Below are 22,936 nucleotides of genomic sequence, written 5' to 3'. Positions count from 1 at the left end.
GCAAAGCAAAAGTGACTTTCAATGTTCACACTTCATGCCAGTGGTGTGTGGAATTTGTTTTTTTCATGGGCCGCAAACTCTGTGCTTGTGCTTGTGTGTGTGTGTGTTTTATAGTAAGGTTTTTCATAACTTGAAAGAGTAACATTTTTGAGTTTGGTGTATGACAATTTTTTTGGAGGTAACGGTTGTGTATGAGGTGATTTTTATTTGTACGTCTGAGAGTTTTTTTTCTGGTGAGTGAAAAATAAGTGTGTGTTTTATTTTTTTTTGTGCGTGTGAAATAAGCAATTTATTTATTTTTTTGCCCATAAAGAAACTCATCCCAATAAAACTAATAGGCTTTCCAGTGGTATAACATTCATTAGCAAAAAGCACAGTTAAGATGGAATTATAACCCGCTAAACATATGGTACGTAAAGGTACATTGGTGTTACACTCTTGCAAACAGTGAGTTAAAAATCACCCAAAATGTGTAAAATAGCTAACCCGGTGCTGGGGCCAAAACAGGTATGAGTCAGTGCTAGGGGTAATCTCTACCTAGCGCATTGGGTTGAGGATTTGACAAGCATGTTGAGTCAAGATTTTGATCCAACACGAGGTAAAAAGTATTAAGACTCATGTGAAGATTTCCCTCCTTCATCTCATTGTCTTCAGCTTCACGCAGTTTTCCTTTTCTGCCTTTGCTGACATTTCTCTCAGTGCTTTCTCTTTTAGCTCTTCAATAAATGACTTAGCAAAGCTTAGATACAGACTCATATTCCAGGAAGCTTTTACAATGCTCGCTCTCAGAAAGGATGACCTCTGCGAGATTACTTGGACACAAAAACAAATTCTACTTTTTGAATCGTCACCGCTCATGAATACAAGAGCTTAGCTCGTGTGAAAAGGAAGGTCAATGATCATTCAAATCTCCAAAACATCACAAGAGAATCAACAGCAACGGAACATGCGTTCAATGGTGTCCATGCTTCCTTCGCATGACTTCACTTCAACTAAACAGTTCCAGCTGAGCCCAATACAAAGCTTCCTAATTCCAGTAAAGCTATTCTGTAGAACGTCAGCGGTCGAACAGCTGGAACACATGAACGCAAATACTGTCTCAGATCTGACAAACACCCTGCAAAAGACGGTCAATTAGCTCCCTCGCCACAACCTTACGCACGCTTGCATAGTCCAACGAGGCCCAAAACAAGACTCAGGATAAATCCAAAATTCCTTTGCAATAAATTTCATAGATAATGATCCATTTTCATTTGACCTGTCAAAGAGGTATTCATAAAAAATATGGTTATTATTGTGGTTGTACAAGTGCACTGCAGCATGCCGGGAGTTATTTCTGATACAGTAGTTTGTATCACCGGTGGCTGAATGAGGTCATCAAAATATTAGTTGCGGTGCAGGATGCATGCAAAATCAAAACATATTTTTGGTCAATTCCAGGCAGCTGGAACATTACGACAATGTTCACAGCGACTTATTATCAGCTCTGCTTGTGTTGCTGGTTACAGTATGACGTTATTGTCGACGGCAGCCACGGTGTACCTCTTCTGTTGGGCGGCAGCCATGTTTGGACGTCGGTTTGTTCCAACACAGGACATCCCCCTGCAGACTGCGACGTATCCATCACCACGCGTCTTTCTGGGAAATCCTCAGCCGGTAGTTGCTGGAGAAAAACAAAATCATCTCGAGTTGTAGATATTGTATGTCATAATAATTTTGGGGGAAAAAATCCAGCTTCTGAATTTGTAATTAGGAAGCCTGAAAAAGATAATACAAGTAATACGTTAGAACAAAGTTTGTTTGTTTCACCTGCTTGGAGAAAGTCTGCGGTACTTGTCTTGCCGCAAGGCTTAAATAGCTCGAGGTCAAAGGTTGTCTGAGAATCATTGGTGAAGCATTAACATCCGCTGGGAACTTCACATTCATGGGACCTCTTTAAGAGGATTGGCAGATCATGGTCTGGTCATGTGTTTCTCTCAGGGACTGGCTGGGAAAGGAATCAAAGCCAATGCTCAAAAATGGGGGGAAAAAAATAATAATTGTAGCAAAACAGCATGTTTGTGGTTTTTATCTTATCCATATTTAGTCCAAAATTGTATTTATTTAATTTGATTGTACGATGGCCACACAGAAAATTAAAAAGAGAACATCTGAATTGTATTGAGTGAATGTTGGAATTCCTACCAGGACAAGAGCACAAACCGAAAACAATAAATAAAATGTTAAAAACACTTCTGTTTATGATGTTGTACAAAAAAACGAAAGCACTGTTTCATTGTTTGTGAAACTTCTACTTAAGTGTTATTTGACAAGGTTCTTCGTGTCCGACGTTACAACTTTATTCTGTTGACTTTTTTTCCACGCAATTGTCATTACTTTATTCTCAGAAAAATCCAACATTCTTCTCATCGTTTCATTTTTCTTCTCTTATTCGGTGCATCTCTAATAACTCAAGTTTGGAAGGAACGAACAAGGGTATGCTCGCGAACTCACGAGGCAGTTGCAAAGTGTCCTTTAATTTAAAGGCAAAGTAGTAAACACAATTGATCAGCAGGAAGTATGTTTGATAAAGATATACTGCTGAAGCCTCGAACATTATCTGTCAGCTTCCCTGCACCAGCTTTGTGGCTTGTGAGTCATTTTAGGAGAAGAGAGTGCAAACTCTGCACACAGCTCTTTCTGTTTAAGGAGACGATGCTACATAGGGGGTAAAAAGAAAAACAGTTTCAAGGGTGACATTAAACAACTTTTTTTTTTTTGGTGTGTTTTCTTTAAATATTTTGCTCGAGCATCGGAAAAGTTGAGAAAATGCTTGTCACGTTGAGCCCGAAGCGACAGAATAATCGCTTCGTGCACAACTACTAGGTAAGTGGATCCCCGAAATAGCAGACACAGAAAAAGAATTTTGTCATAAAAAATGAAATTTATTATAACACAAAATCCCCGTCTAAACGGACAACAGAAAACGCTGGTCAAAAGAGGACCAGGAAATAATAACGAAGCAACAGAAAACGCTGGTAAAAAAGAGGACCAGGAAAATAACAGAAAACGCTTGCGAAACAAAAACGGCAAGGAGAAAGTTCTTAAGTAAAATATCAATCAATCACGAGAGAAATATCAAGGCACGCAATATAGTCATGTAAGTCAGAGTTTTAAGCGAGAAGGAATAGACGATAGCAAATGGCACGGCGTGGAATACTCCGGCAGTGAGTTGACTGTCGGAGTGCCTAGATATAGCAGGTGCAATCGTCAACTAATGGGTGGCAGGTGTGCAGGCGGCAAGCAAGAACGCCTGCCCCCTGCTGTCAAATACGGAACGTGACAATGCTAACATTGAGTTGGGCCGAGCTCCACCCCGAGTTTTCATGGTCACATAAGCCATAGTTTTTCACTTGCATGAGACAGAAGCGCCTCTTAAAAACGGGTGTGACAAGTGGATAAGTGTACCGTTATTCTTTATCCCGTCTGCATTTTGTTAGGGGAATGTCATTAAAATAGCTGGGAACGGTTTTAAGTTCCGAAAAAGCATCCTATGTTTCCTTAATGTTTAATAACACAGAACGAGAAGTCCTGTTTACGGACCACTTGTGTGGCGACATCCGGCGCTCCGAAACACTTGGCTCAGAAGAAACAAATGCTCATGTTGAACTCTGTTGAATGAACGTTGCCGAGGAAGACTACCATTCTCATGTTTGTGTTAGCCAAGGGCTTTTCCGCCACGTCTTCTGATGAAACTGAGTTATTTTGTCGTAAATTCCCAGGCAGAGGAAGATGTTTGTATCAGATCATCCACAAATCTTCTCTAAATGAGAAGGATTATCCTTTAATTGAAATACCAAGCAGTGGATATTTGCGCCACTCTGACGGGAAGGCAAACGGAAATGATGCACAACAAACAGGAAAACATTATTGTCATCAGTGGAAAGAAGTCAATAACAGTCAGATAAATACTCGGCAAACAGAAAAAAAACAAAACTTGACGGTGAACCAGATAAAAATGCAACTATGAAGATTTGAAAGATGAATGCAAAGAAAGCAACTTGTTTTCATCATCCCAATTGGAAGAGCACTTCGAAAGCTTTTTTTTTTTACCCATAAAGCCCACCCATCCATCTTTGATCCACTTTATTAAGCTCTTCCAATCAGAGGACATAGTCTTCCATGTATGTCTGGGTCTTCCCCAGAGCCTTCTCTACAAAACTCCGACATCAGTTCTACAGAGCCCTCTCGACCTGTATCAGGGGGTATAAGTCGTGTATACTCCTGGAGAACCCCCTGCAAGACTGTGCGCGGGTCATGGTCAAACGCCTTCTCAGAGTCCACAAAGCACATGTAGACTGGTTGGTGGGTCTTCAATGCATCCACGAGGATGCTGCTTAGGATTTAGAGCCGGTCCTCTGTTCCATGCCGAGAATGAAAATCATAATGCCCCTCTTGAACCTGCGTTTCGATGGCCTACTTCGCCAAGCAAGCAAGAAATGTGCCAGTTATCCGACGCTAACACAATACTGTACAGTCAACACAATTTCCTGCAGCTCCGTTTCGATTTTGGCTTTGACATAACAGTGTGGGAGGTGTGGGGTTTTCAGTGTCTCAGCAAAAAATAGTGTGCTCACATGAAAGTGACTTAGTGGTACAGTATGTTCCATCTTTTAACCTACTTTCCCAAAATGTTTGAGCTCAAAATAAGTGTTTACATTGTGGCATTTCGTTATACGACAGGTAGGCCTGTTTTACTACCACTTTACCTTTCTTCCCTGCTCCTCTCCTGCTTGGAGAGTGAGCTAGTTGGCAATGACCCAATCTGAGGCTGTTGCTGTCTGGATTTTGCACCAACCATCCAGGCGCCAACACTTGCGTCGCCGGGTATAGGAACGGAAGGCAGTAAGACCAGGCCTTTCTGGTCCTGCGGGGTCCAGTATAGGTCGGGTGATTCTGTCACGAAAGCGGTGGTGGAGGACCCCAAAAAGCAGGCGGGAGGACGGACGGACAAGCAGGGTGAACTTGACAAACTGTATTAACAAAACACTGAGAAAACTAAATCCAGACCAAACAAAGTCCTGAAAAACAACAAGAATCCAAAGTACAAACAAAAGCCCACGGCAGAAGCAAAACACTAACAGGAACAGAATCAGCAACAGAAACAGTGACGGTCAGGCCGCGATTCCTTTTAACAGAAAACGGACTAATAACATGATGACTAACAGGTGTGCCGCTGTAGGAGGAGCCCTACAGAGCCACCTGTTGGTCCCAAACAGATCAACCATGACAATCCCTCAATCTGTGGTCCCTTTTCAAGGTGTCTTCATTTTTCCCTCAAATGGGCTTTCAAGTTTTTCCTTGCTCAGTTTGGGCCTTTAGCTCAGGGGATGTGGCTCATCTTTGTCAACTGTGGGCTACTGAAGCCCTTGGAGACTCTTTTGAGATGAAGGGCTATCCAAATAAACTTGACTTGACTATGTCTTGGCAGAGAAACTCAGTATGGGGTTTATAATGTAAATTAGCACCACTGTTGCATAACAAGGGTGGTGGTAGTGAAGAACGGCTCGCTCGTGGAAACATTTTCAGAAATAGGCAGAAAAAAAACGATTTTTCTTGATTTTACAATTCATTATCTTTGGATTAGCATGCACTCCAGAGACCCAAGGATTGTATCGAAGCAATTAGAAAGTAATGATAGTCCCCTTTAAATAAATGAAGCACAACCTGAAAATACACACACAAACAAGAACACTGATGCCTAACAGATGCAAACGAGATTTCTCTGATAACATTTTGCAATCTTCTCCCACGACGGGTGCAACAAATTAGCTAAGATTCAAACTTAACATGGATGACTAAACGGGAAACTGTTAGCTCCAGTGGCATGCCCTAACCTCAGTTGACTTGTCCATGTGCTTTTATAATTTATCCATGGCTGTCATGGTGTGTCTCTTATTTATAAACACACTTTGGCTCCAACTCTGAAAGTTATGCTGAACCATCTAAAAGTCCTGCCCCCTCAGCTTTGGATTGTCTTGGGATTCCCCCATCATCTTGATTTACGTCCTAGCGTGAGTTGTTTGCCTTCACTACAAACCTCAAGTGCCACCAAAAATGTCATTCTGCACGACTGCACAACATCAAATGCAACTTGTTTGCATCCATTTTTATATATGTGTCAGAAAAGCACCTCATATTTTATGTCAAACATCTGTGACATAACTGTTTTGCAGTTCTGTTGCCAGGCTTTGACACAATTATGCAATAAATCTACATTATATTTGTCAAAAAGTGAATTAAGAAGAAGAAAAGAAGTTCACTTTTCCATGCCTTTGCTTTTGTGAGGGATTTGCTTTCATGCTCTTATTGTCACATTTCGGTGCTTTTGGTGCATGTTTAAAAGGTGATTCATAACAGTTGTGGTGCCTGTTTAATGCAGTGTTAAGGCTGGTTTGCACATACCGATTTTTAACATCATAACCATCCATCTATGATCCACTTTTTAAATGGCATATCTCCACAGGAAAAACTCGACAAGTGTGTTCTCACAATTCATGACGTACTCATTGACCGGCAGAGCACACCAGGAACATAATCAATAGGTAAAAAGGAAAAAAAAAATCACTCTTGAGCACACGCAGGAAAGCAAACACAAGACAGTTTAAAAACAAACATGAAGACATAATCTTTGCAAAGTAGAGAAATTGGGAAAAGACTTCCAAAATATGCAGCTATAAATCACTAGAGAGAGAGAGAGATAGAAAGAGATGCATTAGCTATTAAAGACTACCTTTGCAGCATTGAAGGGAACTATAAAGCAAAGCGGGACAGCTTGTTCATGCCATGATTCAATGTTGTCTCTGGGACATTCCAGGTAGCAGTGGAGTTTCCAGGCTTTGGCATCACTTAAGTGCTGCGTTGTCCTAAAACAGGCTGCCAGCTCACTTGTGTCTGGAGCAAAGAGAATGTGAAGTTTACGTCTCGGGTAAGACTTCGATGTGGTCTTTTAAGGCCGGCTGTAGACAGAGACCCTCAGCGATGCTCCTCACTCTAAACATAAGTCACAGCGTATAAACGTGTGATGGCCGCAGAGTCGCACCAGGCTCATTTTGCTGACTGCTCCTCATGCGTTTACTGTCAACTCAGTTATCTTACTGTTCTATGTCGATCCAAATATATGGAGTGCTGCACACTTGCATGTAGTGTATAACAAATGTGAAAGACACTTTTATGTATGATAATATTGATGAGCATGACATGTACTCTTTGGTAATAATTTCCACGTCATCAAGTTTCATCAAGCTTCATCTCCATGACATGAACCTTTAGTCACAAAACGCATGTCATTATATTTATGGTTATTATTGTGGTGTTCAAATTTTTAGCTTTGAATGCTACAAAAAAAAGAAATTCGATTTGCGCAAAAAGTTGCATGTCTCATTCGGTCGGGATCTTAAAACGGATATTTTTCCCAATTGTTTCAAGCTATCACAGTGTTAGATCACATCAGCGCACTTCAAGGTTGTCACGTTGGGCCCGAAGCGACAGAATAATCGCTTCGTGCGCAACTACTAGAGATAAGTGGATCCCCGAAATAGCAGACACAGAAAAGAATTTTGTCACAAAAAATGAGATTTAATATAACACAAAATCCCAGTCTAAACGGACAACAGAAAACGCTGGTCAAAAAGAGGACCAGGAAATAATAACGAGGAAACAGAAAACACTTGCGAAACAAAAACGGCAAGGAGAAAGTTCTTAGGCAAAATATTAAATCAAACACGAGAGGAATATCAAAGCACGCAATAATAGTCAATAGTCATCAAAATCTGTGTTTTAACCGAGAAGGAATAGGCGATAGCAAATGGCACGGCGTGGAATACTCCGGCAGTGAGTCGACTGTCGGAGCGCCTAGATATAGCAGGTGTAATCATCCACAAATGGGTGGCAGGTGTGCAGGCGGCAAGCAAGAACGCCTGCCCCCTGCTGTCAAATACGGAACGTGACAAAGGTGTTTGTGAAGTTCTTATACAGAATAATATGACTGATAATGTTTCCTTCTACTTGAAATAGAAATAACTGCATGCTATGGTATGAAACCATAGTGCACCTCACAAAACCTCCATTTTATATTTTACAGTGGTTAACTTATTTTTACACTTGTGTTATAATTATGGATGTGAAAAAGGATATTCCTCTGACAAAACTGGTCAAGGCTCTTTATGACCCACTCCATGTTTTGTCTTTTTGACATAAAAATCTTTTGTTAGTTTTTTTTCATCGACCAAATACTGTACATACGACAGACAAGAAAAGAACATCCATCCATCCATTTACTCGTCCGCTTTTTCCTCAGGAGGGTCGCAGGTGTGGTAGAGTCTTTCCCAGCTGTCTTCGGGCCGTAGGCGGGGTACACCCTGAACTGCTTGCCAGCCAATCGCAGGTCACACATTAATGAACAACCATTCATGTTCAAATCACAACTAGGGACAATTTAAAGTGCTCCATGAACCTGCCATGCATGTTTTTGTCGTGTGGGTGGAAACCACAGTACCCGGAGAAAACCCACGCAGGCAAGGGGAGAACATGCAAACTCCGTGCCAGAATCGAACCCTGCACCTCTGCACTGTGAGACCGATGTGCTAACCAGCTGCCCACCATGCCACCTAATTTATATTGTTCCAAACGTAAATGTTATAACTTTTTGACAGATTCCCATTGCCCGAGTCTTTGCAATTATTTTTTGCGTTATATATCCAAAGGAAAACTTTTGGAAGGAAGAAAGTGTCCCTTGGCCCCCATAAGACTTGTAGCATTTTCGTACACAACTAATTCATCTGTGTTTGTTTCCCCATTGCTTAACCAGAACTACGAGGCGGGGTACGGGGTTGGGGGGGGGGGGGGTGACGTAATCGCAAACGGATGCCAAAATGAGCCGGAAAAAGGAAAGCAGGGAAATTTTCACGTCCAATCAGAATGCTGACTGGGAGGTCTCCTTCAAAAGTGCGTCCTGCCCCAATCGCGTAAAGACGCAGTGGCATGTGCATGAATGGAACCATAAAGCGCTCACAGTCCCTCAGCTCTTACTCCTCATTACTCTGCCCAAGTGCGAACCTCTCCAAGTCCACGTTGGATCCGAAAGACATGCTCTCAAACGCGAGCTTCTTGGTGCATTCGTACACGAAGAGTCTCAACTTGACGCACGGCTCTCATTTCAGAAACGAGACTTTGCTGGCTCATGCCTGGAAAAAAAGAATTACTTTACCAATATTTATGTTTGCTGGAGGCGCCATTGGGAATATAATAGCAATCGTCGTTCTGTCGATGTCCAGACAAGAGAGGAAAAGTTCCGCTTTCTACACTCTGGTGTGCGGTCTGGCAGTGACCGACCTGCTGGGCACATGTCTGGCCAGCCCGCTGACCATCGCCAACTACTTGGACCGACAGGTGCTCCGAGGCGGGACCCTGTGCGACTTCCACTCCTTTTTGCTGCTTTTTTTCAGTCTGACTGGCCTGAGCATCATTTGCGCCATGGCTGCGGAGCGCTACCTGGCAATCTGCTGCCCCTACTTGTACCAGCGGTGGGGGGTGGACCGCCGATTTGCGCAAACCTTCTTGACGTCCATGTACGCCACTAACGTCCTTTTCTGCTGTCTCCCGATGACGGGCGCGGTGAGGAGCAGGTTGCAACCGTCCCAAACGTGGTGCTTCATTGACTTAAGGACCCCCGAGCCCGTGGCCGCGGTGTACTCGGTCCTGTACGGCGCGGTGAGCGTGCTGCTCATCGTGGGCACCGCCGCGCTCAACGTGGCCGTGTGCGGCGCGCTGCTGCTCATGCGTCGGAGGAGCGTGCGGAGGAGGACCGAGAGCCGCAGGAGCAGCGTGCGGGACAGGTGGAGGGCGCTCTCCTCCGCCGCGGAGATCCAGATCATGACCGTGCTGGTGATGACATCGCTCGTTGTGGTGGCCTGTTCGGCTCCACTGGTGGTAAGTGGTGGGAAGTCCGTATTTACACCTGAATCGGATACTTGAATAAAGTAGGCTACACCAACTCTTTCAATGCCAGGTATTTTCAAATAAGAGAACCTTTTGATCGCCACCCAATTTAGAGAATTCTGATTGATTTTTCGGGGCTCACGGATTATTGTTTTTTATGATGATGCAAACAGAAACTAGCAAGTGAATGACTAGACCGGGGGTCGGCAACACGCGGCTCCAGAGCCCCAAGTGGCTCTTTAGCGACATCTAGTGGCTCCCTGGAGCTTTATAAAAAATATTTGAAAATGGAAAAAGATTTTGATAGTCGTCTAATATAGCTCAAATAGATATAGATACATGTTGTAGCTCCGAAAAAGGGAACTGTGGTGTTGTTTTTTTAAAACCGTACACTTTATTTATGCTTTTAACAGTCTCGACAAACTAGCAAGTGAATGACTAGACCGGGGGTCGGCAGCACGCGGCTCCAGAGCCCCATGCGGCTCTTTAGCGACATCTAGTGGCTCCCTGGAGCTTTATAAAAAATATTTGAAAATGGAAAAAGATTTTGATAGTTGTCTAATATAGCTCAAATAGATATAGATACATGTTGTAGCTCCGAAAAAGGAGAGCTGTGGTGTTGTTTTTTAAAACCGTACACTTTATTTATGCTTTTAACAGTCTCGACAAACACAGACACGTTTGCTTCCGACTCCGTGCCTTCTCTCTACAATAGCGTTCGACTCGAGAGGCATTCAAAGACAGCCTCCGAAAAATGGAATTTAATGATCACTTCACTGACACTAAGAAAAGCGAAAATAATGCACCAAAACAAAAAATCTAAATCAAGCGAGGAAATTACAAAATAAATTCTATGGGGGCGTTTGTGAACAACAAAGGAATGAATAACATAAACAATTCCGCTACAGTCCAGTCTCTGACATACATACAGCATGTGTTTCCTTCATTGTAAGTTTTATAGAAGGCTTTTATTTATTTATTTATTTTTGTGGCTCCAGACATATTTGTTTTTTGTTTTATTTTTTTGTCCTATATGACTCTTTCAACATTTTGGGTTGGACGAGACTGTCTTCTTTCAACACACAAAAAAGTTTGTTTCTAACTTATTCCGTTTTTTTAGTAATCAGCAGTAAAACCTGGGTTGTTTTACCCCCCGCCCCACCCTCCAAAAAAATCAGAAAACAATCGTTTGTGAAAAGATACTGTATATTTAATGGCAACCATCTCAAACCTCCGAACAGTCCTTTTTTCCTATAATATGGCTCTTATTTCATTTACTGACTGATCAGCACATCTGTCTCACAGTTTAGAGGGCTTGAATGTGCAGTTCTGGTCCTCCTGTTTGGAGTTTGCATGTTCTACCCATGCTCGTGTGGGTTTCCTACTACTTTTACTGGAGTCCTTCTCTAAGTATCTGTATTTAGTGCGTGTGACTACTTAGCAAAGTATTCCTTAAAGTTTGGAATGAGACTTTCTGGGGGGCCTCAAGCCTGTATTGAAGCATAGTGGGGGCCCACTGTATTAGAACATCGCCATGAGATTCCAACTACAATAATGTTTTTTTTTCTTTCAGGTCCGTGTGTTCGCCAACCGTCTCATGCTGAAAGATGACTCGGAAGCCGACCTGGCCGCCATCCGGATCGCGTCCGTTAACCCCATCCTAGACCCCTGGATCTACATCCTTCTCAGGCGGTCTCTGTTTCGCAGACTACTAAGTCTGTCCAGACGATGTCGGACTCGCAGCAGTAGCGTCCTGCCCACACGAAGGCGTCTCTTTTATTCTGAACACGCTAAGGACAGTCATGTGTTCAGTCAAATGATGCACGCTAGTCTTAGGATTTCCTTTCCTGATGACTGTCTCAATGCCAGACATTCACATTGTAGCTCTTAAATTCAGAGACTGAAGGCTTGTGCTTTTTATTTAATTTGAAGGAGGCGCACAGACACTTTTGTTACTTGGCACTTTTGAAAAAGGACATTAGGCTGCATGGAAATGATCCCATCCATTTTCTTGAACACTCCGGGTCAGAAGGAGGCTGCTGTCCCAGCTGACTGGGTACACACTGGACTGATCACCTGTCAAATCACAGAACTGACACACAGACAGACAACCATTCCCACCCGTGCTATAAAGTCTTCAGTGTACCTAAGCATCCTTATTTTGGACTGTAGAAGAAAGCTGGAGTACACAGAAAAGCACAGGGGAAAAAATGCAAACGCCACATACAAAACATGCCGATTGTACTAGTATTGGATGTTTAAGGACAATATGATGACATACATGCTTACAGTGAAGTGTAAAAAGAAGGAAAGAAGGTAAGGTCGAATATTTATTTTGTGCCATTCACTGTCACCCAGCATTGTCTTGACTCTAATTTTGCGTGTGTATTTTCCTCATGTTGCATCATTCCTCATCAAGCCCCACGCAGCATATCATATTGTTGAGAATCAGTCGGTTGAGTTGCACATCCCAGGAGAATGACTTTGGTTCATCCTGAAGAGATGCTGATGTTTTAGCTCAAAGTACAAACCGACATCTGTTAGATCTTTACTGGATGGGAGTAAAAAAACATCAACTATGACGTCTGTAGTTTCACCTTCTATATAATTTAAACCACATTAATATAAGATTACAACTCCAAATTTCCTGTGTCGCTCCAGCTTTGGACACACTCTCCAGATCAGGAAGTTAAACAGAGCGGGAGTCCAATACCTCAGGGCAAATCCATGGACATTCTTAAATAAAATCAGATGTTTATTTATGGTACTTAATGTGTCCAGCGTGTCATCCATTCAACTATTATGAAGTAACAATGCTCTCAAGCTTGGTTTGGGGAGGGAGCATTCTGTCGATTGTGTTTCATCTGCATCGTAAAATGTTTTAAAGTGGAGTGATTGAACCAGATGTGCACTCTTAATGTTTTCCTACGAAGGGAAAGAGGTTTGTAGTATTGTTGCAACTCAAACTTGAAGCTGACGTATGGTGAGAAGGGGAACAGTGGTTTCTCAATCTAACAAACCAACTGACATTCAGTGATACGCAAAGACTAAGGTCATTTGTGCGTGCCTTATTTGGAAGTACCTGGTTTCGTTGCCTGGATTATTTTTTTCACAAGTCCATTCTTTTATAGCCGCGGATTGATGTCATTTGTTGCTACCCAAACACTGAAATTGCATTTATGCAAGGAAAAACATTTGGTCGACTTCAATATTCTATTTATTTAGTTTAACATTTAAAAATAGCATTTTTGATTAGAAGCAGAGACAACGGCTCATAGCTGCATTGCTGTAAAACAACATTTTGTACCTTAACAACCATAAATAAAAACCTATAACCTTCGCCGAGTAAAAACCTCACACAAAAAGAATAATCATACAAGTTTACAAACAATCCAACTCGTTATTAACACGGACTGTACATACCAGTGAGCAACCTCGGTTCTGTGAAAATGAGCAGATATCCAAATAGCATCCACGAGGCTCAAACTTGATAATGACAATCAGAAAATTATAGGATCAACTTTAATGACATGGCAAAACGTCTGTGGCCCTTTTCTTTTTGGCAACATGATCAAGGAACACAATATGAGTAGTATTTATAAAACAAAACGAAAAAAAAATAATTCGCTAGTCCATGAGAATTATGCACACTGCATTCCAACACACTGCTCAGATTGTGTCATCACTTTGTTGGCTTCGCTCTCGGTAATTTTGGTCTCCCTGTTTGTTCGTGCTCCCATTTAGCTGGAAACGTTCTACTTTCTTAGACCATTTAGAGAATCACACAAGTATTCATCACCCACAAGATAGAGTGGGCCAGAATGAATGCCCAACTTGAAAAGCTTCACGGTCGTCAATCAATATGTGCCACTCAATAGCCATTTTACTTTGAGGGATTAAAAAAAAAATTCAATTTATGATTGGATGTGGTTTTCCTCATGATTACTTCCTGTTTAATGCAAACATGATGCACACACTCTGGCCACAGGTGCAGGCACACCTGCAGGATCCGAGAGACAAAACAAAACATTCTGACGATTTTCATTTACACATCAACACCAATGCAAAATGAATGCAAAGTTTCATTTATTTTTTCCTTGCAAACGTTTGTCACTTTCAAAGGCGCTTTTAAATAAGCCTGCTTGACTTCCTGCTACGCACGAGTCAAATTGGTCACCTATTCATTTTAAATCAAGAAAAGCCGATCCAAAAACATAGAGAAATCGGGGAAAAAACTTCAAACGGCGACATTCAGATATCTGGAGTGGGCTGTTAAAGGTTTTGCAGACACTTAAGCCCTACACCGCGGCAGGCAGGAATCAACGGACGAGAAGAGCAACAAGAACTACAGCCAATCATATTTGGTAAGAACCAATGTGTACGCACTCGAAATAAATTCACTTCAAACGTTGATACACTTGCATTAGAAAATACAGTAGAGAAATTTGGAGCACACTTGATATTGCTGCATCCAAATGATTTCAAATAAATAAATACGCAGCACTCGATCACGAGATGGAGTGACACTGTAATTGAGTATAATGTCATCCGTGGTTGGCAGTTCAGTTGTTTATTGCACAAACCAAACCTCTGATTTCTTTCCAGGTCTATCCAGTGACTATTCAAGACAGGACATTACACCTTTGACTCACCCACTTGTTCTTTCAATGTGTGCAAATGAGAGACTGCTTGAAGAGAAGAGAGATGAAAAAAATAAGAAACATGACTAAGTTTGGTTCAGGCTGACACTTTGCCTGATAAGACAGAGGATATCCCCCTCTGCCTGAGAAGCATTGGTGATGAATAAATATCAATGAGTAATTTGAATATTCTCAATGGACTGATTCATTTCCCTTTTCCTCGATCTCACTTCTAAGACAGCAATGACCTTTGGAAAGAGGGAACAAAAGTATATCCTTGTAGGTTGCAGCTATTGGCATATTTTACAAGGAAGCTTTGTTTTATAAACCTAAATTGCCCCCCCCCCCCCCCCAAACACGTCTAACCAATGATGACAGATGCCATGAGTTGGTGTATCATAAGAAAAGAGTGGTCACTAACCGTTCTGGGGATAAGAACTCGTCTCGCACTTAATTCTGATAGGACATGATAGCTCTGTGTGTGTGTGTCTGATGCAGTTGGCTCAACTTCATGTGCTAATATTTTATGCACGTCCATTTATTAAAAAACAAACAAACCTCAAAACATGAAGCTTTGAAAAGTGCTGTCTTGCAACAGTTTGTTCCTCCTCTTTCCAAGACACCAGAAAACTAAATGCCTAAAATGAAAATATTAAGGCTTTCCCACTCTGTTTTTGTTTGTTACCAAGAGTAACGTGACAGACGTTGCGTGTGAGGTCCCAGTTGGAAATGACATCGCTCCCTTGGAAAATGAACAATTCAAAATCCGTGTTGTGTACCCATCTGCAAATATCGGATATGAGTGTTGTCGCAAGCCCAGCCACTCAAACAGTCAGGACCAAAGCAACAGACTGGAAACACAGCAAGGTTTGGACATGGAGGAGCATGGGAGAGGTCAAGTCGCTGGCCTTTCTATGACAAAGACGTCTTGCTCTTCCTGTGTGCAACACAGTCTCATGTGCGGAGCGGACCGGAGAAGAATTTTTGCTGCTGCTGCGGCGGCTCCTCCACACGCACAATGTCTGTGAGAGCCTGCCGGAGCAAGGACAGCTTCCCTTTTTTTTTATACCACATACTGGTGGTTGCTGTTGGAGTTTGTCGTGTAGGTTTGGCGATTGTACTGGAAGTGGTCGGTCAGCACGTTATTCCGACTGTGCTGCTGCTCCTGCTGGAGTGAACCATGGGAGAAAGGCACTGACCCGTTGGCCTGATGCTTTTGGAAAGCCGGGTTGTCAAAGGACACCAGATCTTGTTTGCTGCTTGGCAGGAGTTTCTTCTCTTGGTTGGCATCATACTTGGCCTATTGGGGACATAGTTGGAATGATTACACGTGTCCTTAATCTGTGTATCATTCGCTTTTTCCATTTACTACTGGCCATCAAAAGAGCAAAAAGCTGTAACCTTACACAGAACCAACCAAAATGCAAAGACAGAACAGAAAAGAATGGACTACAAGGCTGAAGTTTGAATATCTAATTGGTCATCTTTTTTCTATTTGTGTATCAAATTCCAGTGTTTTCAGCTCACTGAGAGCCGCACGGACCATCACACGTGTACTAGGAGACTAGTAGTGGGGCAAATTACTTCAGCTTTCATCTGTTTTCAACCATCGAGCAATGCTACACCGGGAACTCTTGGTTTGGGAGGGGGGTGTGGTCCCCGAAAGTCAGCGCAGTATGGTGCGTGAATTTTCGATGAGCTCTATTATGAAACGTTAACTGTTCGAGTTTTAATCAAATCTGCACACGTTATTTAGTACTGTGAATTATTCATCTTACAAAAATACAACCAAATATTGAGCGCTGACAGCAGCGTTTTTCAGTCCTGGACTTTCAGGGCTCAGACTGGCCCACTTTTGTTCACATTTTCATGGAGATACAATTTTACTCTCGTTCAACAATGTGATAATAGCACTTCATATTTCATTTGATGAAAAATCCAACTTATATTTGAATGCGCTTACAAGATCACGATCAGTTGTTAATTTGAACAAGTTTGTGAACATAAAGAGTTCAACTTAAGGGGGAGCGGGGAGGACCAGTGAGCAAGTATGCATGCACTAAACAAGGAACATTTGCCAAACGCTGTTAAACTTGCAAGATTAAGGGGGCTAACACTACACTTCCTGTTACTGCTTTTACTTTGAAATCTATTAACACTACCTCTGGTGCACTACTTAGCCAACTGACACTAAGACAGCAATTGTAATCGTAGGAGGCTTTCTTATCATGCGTTGTTGCCATTAAAAGTAAGACTTGTGACTGTTATGCCTCTTTAACGTGTTATTTTTGTACAGACAGCGTGTAATGTAGCCAAGGAAGTGGCTTGACATTAATGAGGCAGGGAGAAAGAATGTAGCGTACAAAGTCATGGCTATCTGTCTCGTGACTCACCTTGTTATAGAGGAAGACCCCGACGATGGCTGTCATCATGCCCAGCACATTGGTGAGCGTGACAGGGTTGCGCAGCATGAACAGCGAGATGCTGATGACCATGATCCTCTTGGTCGCATTTGCCACGGCGTAGCTGAGCGGGCTGACCAGACTGAGCACGCTGAAAGCGATGACGTTCTGAGCGAAGTTGCAGAAACCGCTGATGAGCAGCAGAATGACGGTTCTTGTCCATCCCGACATGTCCCACTGCGAGTGACAGCACGTGACATTCGGACGGTGTTCAGGGTCAGACGATCAAGTCAAAAGCAGCAGAAAAAAGGAGTAACTACGCACCAGATCATCATTCACGAGAAAGATGGAAAGGTCAACCAGCACCCAGGTGGGCAGCATGAATATTACAGCATTGAAGCCCAAAATGTTGAGAAGCCGCAGGTGGTGGATGTGTGTGTCACGCAACACCTGTAAAAGAAAAAGAATATTTAAAACATTCTCCCCCCCAGGGCATGAGCCGAGACAGCTTTTGCTTGCACGTCAAGTCTTAGGCGACATTAATGAACCTCATTCGAAACTATGTCTGAGGCAGCAACTGTGAGAAAGGAAATACTTCAGATGTCTGTTTCAAATTCCTAAAAAGCAAGCAGCCTGATGGAAATTTTGAGGGGAAAACACACGTTTATCTTCAATACAACAGTTATGTCACAAACTATACATGTGTCAACAATTTCAGTGCATACCTTTTTGGAGAAGATATTCTGCAGAGAGAAGCAAAGCGTGGCGGCCAGAGCGCTGATCAGGCCCGAAACGTCAAAGGACAACTCCGTCGCCGTTGCCAGCAGCACTCCGCCAATAATGGGGATCAGAGATACGTACACCTTCCGTGCGGACCGCACACAGATCGTACAAGATGCAAAAAATAAACAGAGTTGAGCTATTTCATCAAGAAAACCATTGAGCGAGTTGGAACGATAATATAAAGTGGCCAAGGTTAATTTGACATGTCATTTTCCATTAGCCCCAAACAACACCACACCAAACAAACCCAGCTTGGCTCGGCACCAGATTGCAGAGCCTCCGTAGCTTTTCCATCACAACATGCACCGAGCAGAAAAGTGGGAGGATTTGGGACAGAATCAAGGACTCAAACACACAGAAGCTTTCACATATAGACGAAAAATCCATTTCTCGGATTCAGCCGGCGAGACGCGGCTGGCTACCCGCCGTCTAGCCCAACATACAATAAATACAGACAGTACAAATATATTGTTCTTAAAAAAAAACTTTACTATATTTACAATTTCATATATACCATGGATGAAATGGACCAGCTCTACACCCTTGGCAGGGTCCTCGAGGGTGCATGGGAGTTCGCCCAACCAGTCTAGTGGACTTGGAGGTATGGGGTACCGAACCCCCTATTACGGACTGTTCGGTCCACCAAAGCCAGAGTTTGGTTCGCATTGCCGGCAGTAATTCGGATTCGTTCCCAGTGAGGGTTGGACTCCACCCTTTGTCGCCGATTTTGTTCATAAATTTGATGGACAGAATTTCTAGGCGCAGTCGAGGCATTGAGGCTTCCCATAAGGAATGGCTTGAACGCAATAAAATAAAATGTGTACTTTCCCGGGTTCCCAGTCATCTAATTTAACTAGCACAATTTGCTTTTAAAAAACAATAGTGTGTGCACATTCTGAACCGGCATCCTCAATAAGAGAGCCGGCGTAAGAGTTGACAGAGCGACAGGCAGGGTAACAAATGTGACACGTCTAACCGACCTAATTTGAGGTAAGAAACTTCACGAATGTAAATTATATGCCGAGAAGCAAGTTTGTTCCCACCTGGTTGCATTTCACGAGGTCATTAATCAATTGTGTCTTTGTAGATGAGAGAAATGTTCGATGTAGCCACGAACTACATAGCTACGTGGATTCGTCATTATCGCTTGCACATGCCAATAAGTAACTACAATTAACTGGTTGGCAGCCAAGGTTCAAAGAGAGTGCTGTCATGATGTCTTAAGGTCATTCATTATTTGATTGCATTTATGGCCGCAAAGTGTTTTTCTATCCCAAATATTGGTCTGTAATTTTAACTTTCCTACTTCGTTAGTGTAGGTTCATGATTGACTACAGCAGGGGTGTCAAACGCAGGTCCTGGAGGGCCGCTGTCCTGCACGTTTTCCAAGTCTCCCTGTTGCAACACACCTGATTCAAATGAACAGGTTCAATGTCAGGCTTCCGCAGAGCTTGCTGATGAGCTGATCATTTGAATCAGGTGTGTTGCAACAGGAGACTTGGAAAACATGCAGGACAGCGGCCCTCCAGGACCTGCTTTTGACACCCCTGGACTACAGCAACACGTTCCATTTTACATATGTACAAATTGGGCTTAAATCCCCTCCATAGCATGGGGACATCATCCCAATTGCCCGCAGGAATTAACTTTTTTTGGTGGAAAAAAAGGCCCTCCTTTAGGGTGGAAGTAAAGTCACATTCTTTCTTTGCAATAATGTACTCGCCGTCACTAATCCAAAGAAGTTATTCTGATTAATACTGCGTTTGTGGGATAAGACTTATGCTGAAAAATCTGCCCGTTTTCACTCATCACCCGGGGCTGGCATTTTGCCCCGCACTGCCACCTGCTGTCAACTGAAATTGACGTCAAAGTGCCCAAGGGCTTGCATTGTGAAGGTCACATGACCAAACGCAGGATACAGCTGAGCTGTAACGAAAGTAAGCTGACCCCGTGGGTACTTTGATGTTAACTTCAGTCGACAGCAGGTGGCAGTATAGGACAAAATGGCAGCCCCCTGAGATGGATAAAAAAAACAAACGAGTGGACTATTCTGCTTAAGCTTAATTCTTCTTCCACAAATGCAATATTAACGATACTGCGTTTAGACTTGTGAGGGCACATTGATCATATTACTGCAAGAACGTTTTTAGCACGACTTCTGCTTTACATGACCATACTAAGAAGGACTATCGCGTAACAAGCAACATGATTAAGGGCTGTATAGTAGCGATAAAGTACTTGTATTAGCTTGCTAGTCATTTCATTTCCAACTATTGCTTGGAGGTTTCTCGCCCCAGTCCAATAGGACTTGTGGACTAACATGTCATATTCAGCTCCATTCCCAGTCTGTGTAAACACTAGTCTCCAAAGTAAACATGACACACGGATGTAAGATGCAACAATCAAGTACATTCATCCACCCTTCTTCCAATAGAAAGAGTTCAGTCTGTATTTGGATAGACAGTGTGAGGCAAAAGGATGCCGACAAGCAGTTATTTCATGTAGTCAATCACATATTGGTTTTGAATTGGGTTGCATTATGCAATCCAAGAAACTGCATCAATATTCAAAAAGCCACTTTAAAAGTTTTGTCTGGTAAAAACATCTGACATTTCCCCGAGGACATGTTAATTACGTCAATGACTAATTTTGTTTCTATAACCACATCACATTAGAGGACAATTTGTCAGACAGGAAATCATGCTTCCTAAGCTTGCAGCACAGACAACTGTCAAGACAAAAGTAATTTGCCATATTAGCATTAACCCCAGTAGTTTCTTTTGTAACGATCAAAAGGGGAACTAAAAAAAAAAAAATCCACACCTGACCTTCAACGCCCAACCCTGACAAGCTAATGTGGCATGGCTGTGATGTGAAATGAGCTGTGGTGCAGTTGCACACCATGCAATGTCACCGCTGCAGAAACAGCACAGGGTTAGATTAGAGCAGGTTGGTTGCACTCCGGCTACTCACCTTGGTGGTTTGCTTCTCCCTCATGATGAGTCTTGACAAGAGCACAACCCAAATTGGCATTGTGGCTTTGACTGCAATGGAGACAAAAAATTAGGAAAAGGTGACCAGGAAGTTGTGAAAATGACACACAGACAATCCTTCACAATATAAACAGCAATTCAAATTTTAAAATATAACTGCTTCGCCACACTGTAGGGATCTTAGGTGAGTAAAACAAATTTAAATTGCAGAGGCGTGGTGGCCATTGGAAAGTTCGGGAGAGTCCCAAATAGCCGGTCCATTTCAGAGGCTGTCGACGATAAGATTTTAGTGCATGGTGGCTGCCGTTCGCTCCAACACCCCCACACCCCCACTATGGTTATGTCCCTCCGCCGCCTCCACAATTATGTTTCGATTCGTGACGGCCACCACGTGTCCACCAGAGGAAGAACATCTGACATCATGACATAGCACTCGCCTGAGCTCGAAATAGCCTCAATAAAAAAAATGAAATATGAGACTAATTGTTGAAAATTACAACATAAATTTAAGCCGAAGGTCTTGTACATGCCCAGACCGCGACCCCCACCTAATTTAAAAATATTTGCAGCCACCAAAGGCCTCCAGGTGTTCTGATTGGAAACTAGATGCTAATCCTAATGTCAAAGATGAGTAAGCTTTTAAATTGTTACTAAAACTAAAGGCCATCAACAAAGGTTATATGACTCGCAGTTGCAGCCCAGGTCAGGAAAACGGATGGTAGGCAGCATATTCTTCAAGGCATGGGTAAGAAGCCATAATTTGCTCAATTTGCAACTGATTTTCACGATACTTTACTTGTTCTCACACACACACACACACACACACACACACACACACACACACACAAGATTAATTAAGCTATGACTAATAAACGTGGCACCACCAGCCAAACTAAAGTACATTCTTCTGAGTGAAGTACTGTTCTGTGATTGTATTACAGCCGTCCTCAGTGACGAATTGATTACGTTAAAATGCTACGCATGTGTACCTTTAAATCACAACATCGTCACAGCTGGACTGTACTGATGTTGTGATTATTTTTTTTGGTCGTCTTTGTTTTATTGTATTGGGAAAGAAAACCATCAGCTCGTCTTTAGAAGCATACAATCTTTGCTCGCGTTCAGCTCAAGGGTGATTATGCTCATTAGCTAACTTGCACTCGTGTTGTTGGGATGCTGGGAAACAAAATCTAGCTAATTTTTAATTTTTAAGCCTGCGTGGTTGTAGCACGCAGGCTAGCATCATCAAAAGTGCCCAAGACTGTTTACAACAAGCAGATCGACTCAAACAAGGCCCACACCGAAGTTTAACATAGTCCCATGTTAGTCGAAGGAGCTAACATCAGCTGATGCTATTCAAGTAGAGTAGTCACTAGACAGACGCAAGCACTTCCCGAAATGTGTACTTACTGGTGTGCGCATATGAAACGGGAACCTTCCATATGCTGAAGTGGGCCGAAACCGATGCGAAGTATTTTCCGAAAGCTAAAGGCAGAATGGTCCACCAGTAGTACCTCTTGGGGAGTTCTGTTTTGGGGACTCCCCATGCCCGCAACAACGGCGGGAGGAAGGTGACAATAGAAAAAATGTGAAAGAGAGACACCGTGACCGGGTACGGGAATCCATTGAGGATTATCTTGTTGATGATGTTGCCGCCCGAGCTGACCGTGTACCAGCACAGGCAAAGAACAAATATCCGGAACCCTTCCCTGACCTGAGCCCGCTCCATCGCAGCCATCTTTAACAGCGGACTCAAGTGACGCGTCAGCGGCGGCGTGATTGCTGCGCCACGGAAGCTGAGGAGGCGGACATGGAGACTTGCAAGCCATCCAGGAGCATGATGGGAAAATCACGTAAAACGCGTCGTAGCTGGGTGTCGTCACACCAAAACCACGCCATGCATGCATTTATGGTGCATTCAAGGAAATGGGAAGTCGGAAATATCACACTCGCAATGCCCCAGATCCGACCTCAATGCGTGGGAAGCGTATGTAAACAACAAAAATGGCTGATTCCTATCAACTGTTTGTTGTTTTGGTTTATCACAAGACATATTACACTCAGGCAAACCTTCCGAATTTCCTTACTTTTTTATAAATGAAGGAATAGTACATCTTAGAAGCATTTCATTCATTTCACC

The 22,936-nt window shown here is 42.8% G+C and overlaps 1 protein-coding gene and 1 pseudogene across 2 annotated transcripts; one reads left to right on the top strand and one right to left on the bottom strand.

The window, feature by feature from the left end:
* Positions 1-9,038: 9,038 nt before the first annotated feature.
* LOC147202141 (prostaglandin E2 receptor EP4 subtype-like) lies at positions 9,039-12,750 on the top strand (annotated as a pseudogene). The gene is made up of 2 exons (XR_015101388.1): positions 9,039-9,969; positions 11,552-12,750. The product of XR_015101388.1 is annotated as a prostaglandin E2 receptor EP4 subtype-like (transcript).
* Positions 12,751-13,172: 422 nt separating this feature from the next.
* Positions 13,173-22,626, bottom strand: slc35e1 (solute carrier family 35 member E1). The gene is made up of 6 exons (XM_086116233.1): positions 22,207-22,626; positions 20,777-20,847; positions 17,746-17,883; positions 17,345-17,470; positions 17,012-17,257; positions 13,173-15,918 (listed from the first exon to the last, which is right to left on the bottom strand). Exons 1-6 carry the CDS (start codon positions 22,532-22,534, stop codon positions 15,682-15,684), a joined length of 1,146 nt encoding a protein of 381 aa, XP_085972359.1. The 5' UTR covers positions 22,535-22,626; the 3' UTR covers positions 13,173-15,681.
* Positions 22,627-22,936: the final 310 nt, after the last annotated feature.

Source organism: Hippocampus guttulatus, chromosome 7 (assembly GCF_054856545.1).
Source record: "Hippocampus guttulatus isolate MCC_2025c chromosome 7, RoL_Hgut_1.0, whole genome shotgun sequence".
Lineage (NCBI taxonomy): Eukaryota > Metazoa > Chordata > Actinopteri > Syngnathiformes > Syngnathidae > Hippocampus > Hippocampus guttulatus.
This window is presented reverse-complemented; position numbering and strand designations above follow the sequence as displayed.

Excerpts from the sequence above, each read along its gene's own strand:
- slc35e1 (XM_086116233.1), bottom strand. The coding sequence starts at position 22,534 with ATGGCTGCGATGGAGCGGGCTCAGGTCAGGGAAGGGTTCCGGATATTT. Across the intron at positions 17,471-17,745 it reads AGAATATCTTCTCCAAAAAG|GTGTTGCGTGACACACACAT; the intron begins GTATGCACTGAA and ends TTTCTTTTACAG. Across the intron at positions 15,919-17,011 it reads GGGTCTTCCTCTATAACAAG|GCCAAGTATGATGCCAACCA; the intron begins GTGAGTCACGAG and ends TGTCCCCAATAG.